The sequence below is a fragment of the Cucurbita pepo genome, unplaced genomic scaffold (assembly GCF_002806865.2).
Source record: "Cucurbita pepo subsp. pepo cultivar mu-cu-16 unplaced genomic scaffold, ASM280686v2 Cp4.1_scaffold002059, whole genome shotgun sequence".
NCBI lineage: Eukaryota > Viridiplantae > Streptophyta > Magnoliopsida > Cucurbitales > Cucurbitaceae > Cucurbita > Cucurbita pepo.
Window position 1 is genome coordinate 1 of NW_019648155.1, and position 1,074 is coordinate 1,074.

The 1,074-nt window shown below is 42.7% G+C and overlaps 1 protein-coding gene across 1 annotated transcript in view; it reads right to left on the bottom strand.

Moving 5' to 3' along the window:
- Nucleotides 1-223: 223 nt before the first annotated feature.
- The window catches only part of LOC111786586 (probable protein phosphatase 2C 60), a 3,097-nt gene continuing 2,246 nt past the window's right edge, over nt 224-1,074 (bottom strand). Inside the window, exons 2-3 of the mRNA XM_023666820.1 lie at nt 830-1,066; nt 224-711 (exon numbers count right to left, since the gene is read on the bottom strand). Of these exons, the coding sequence (XP_023522588.1) occupies nt 442-711; nt 830-1,066 (507 nt within the window). The 3' untranslated portion in view covers nt 224-441. The remainder of the gene's footprint in view (nt 712-829; nt 1,067-1,074) is intronic.

Below are 1,074 nucleotides of genomic sequence, written 5' to 3' on the forward strand. Positions count from 1 at the left end.
AGCTTAAAGTGCCTCGAGATTAATAGTATTTCCATCGACATCGATCACAGTATCGAACAGCAGCTGTCCGTGGCTGCAAATGATGAACAAAATAAGACCTGATTCTGTCACAAACATGCGTAAGATAGCCCGAGACAGGTTCGGTTTGGTTTCATTCTCCGTTCTTCTGAATAGTTGAGCTCAGTCAGAATCAGCAAGTTTTTAGTGCAGAAAGTTCAGTTTTCAGGAATAGAAGCTTTTCCAGTTCTTCCTTTACTTCTGCTCAAATTGTTAGGAACTACAAAGAGTACATGCCATGTTAAATGTAAAAGTATGCAAACCTTCTTTCTTGGGTTAACTTATACTTGATATTCATTGCTGATGGGGCCATGGCCATTCTGAAGACCGAGCACGAGGCGGTGGTACGTACATAACAGCTAGAACGAGAGTCAGACCGCTTCATCAGATTGTGTGAAGCTCTGTAGGTGTGGCACAAGGAGTTAGAGATTTTGTAGGTATGATAACGCCGCGCCCTCTCAAAGACATGGTTGGACCTCGGACCCAGCTCGCTCTGCTTACAAGATTAGAGTCGAGAAATACAACTATGACAGTGATGTCGTCGTGAAAATGGCGGCGTACACCACGATCAATTTCCATCAAATCTGAATACCGCATTTCTCGTTTCTTAGCTGCTTCCAGCATAGCAGCTTTTACCAACCTCTTAGCACTTCCCTGCATGAAAACAAGCAGACAAGTCAAATTCAATCTTTCAACATAGCTTTAGCTTTTCATCATCGCCTTAAACAATCAGAAACGCACACCACAAGGAGCAGATGGTCTAGTAGGTTACATTATGGGGGTGATTTCGAATAATATCTACAGCTTGCTGATTGCTAATGTGCTCCCACATGCCATCAGAGGCAAATATGATGAATTGATCATGTGGTTGAAGTTCATGCACCGAAATTGATGGTTCACAGCTCAATATCGGTCGAGTAAATGGTTCACGAAGCCTAAACTTAGCATACAAGGGTTCCCTGTTGAATTCCGCCCTCTTTAAATATGCATCACCGATAGATCTAGAAACCTGCAATT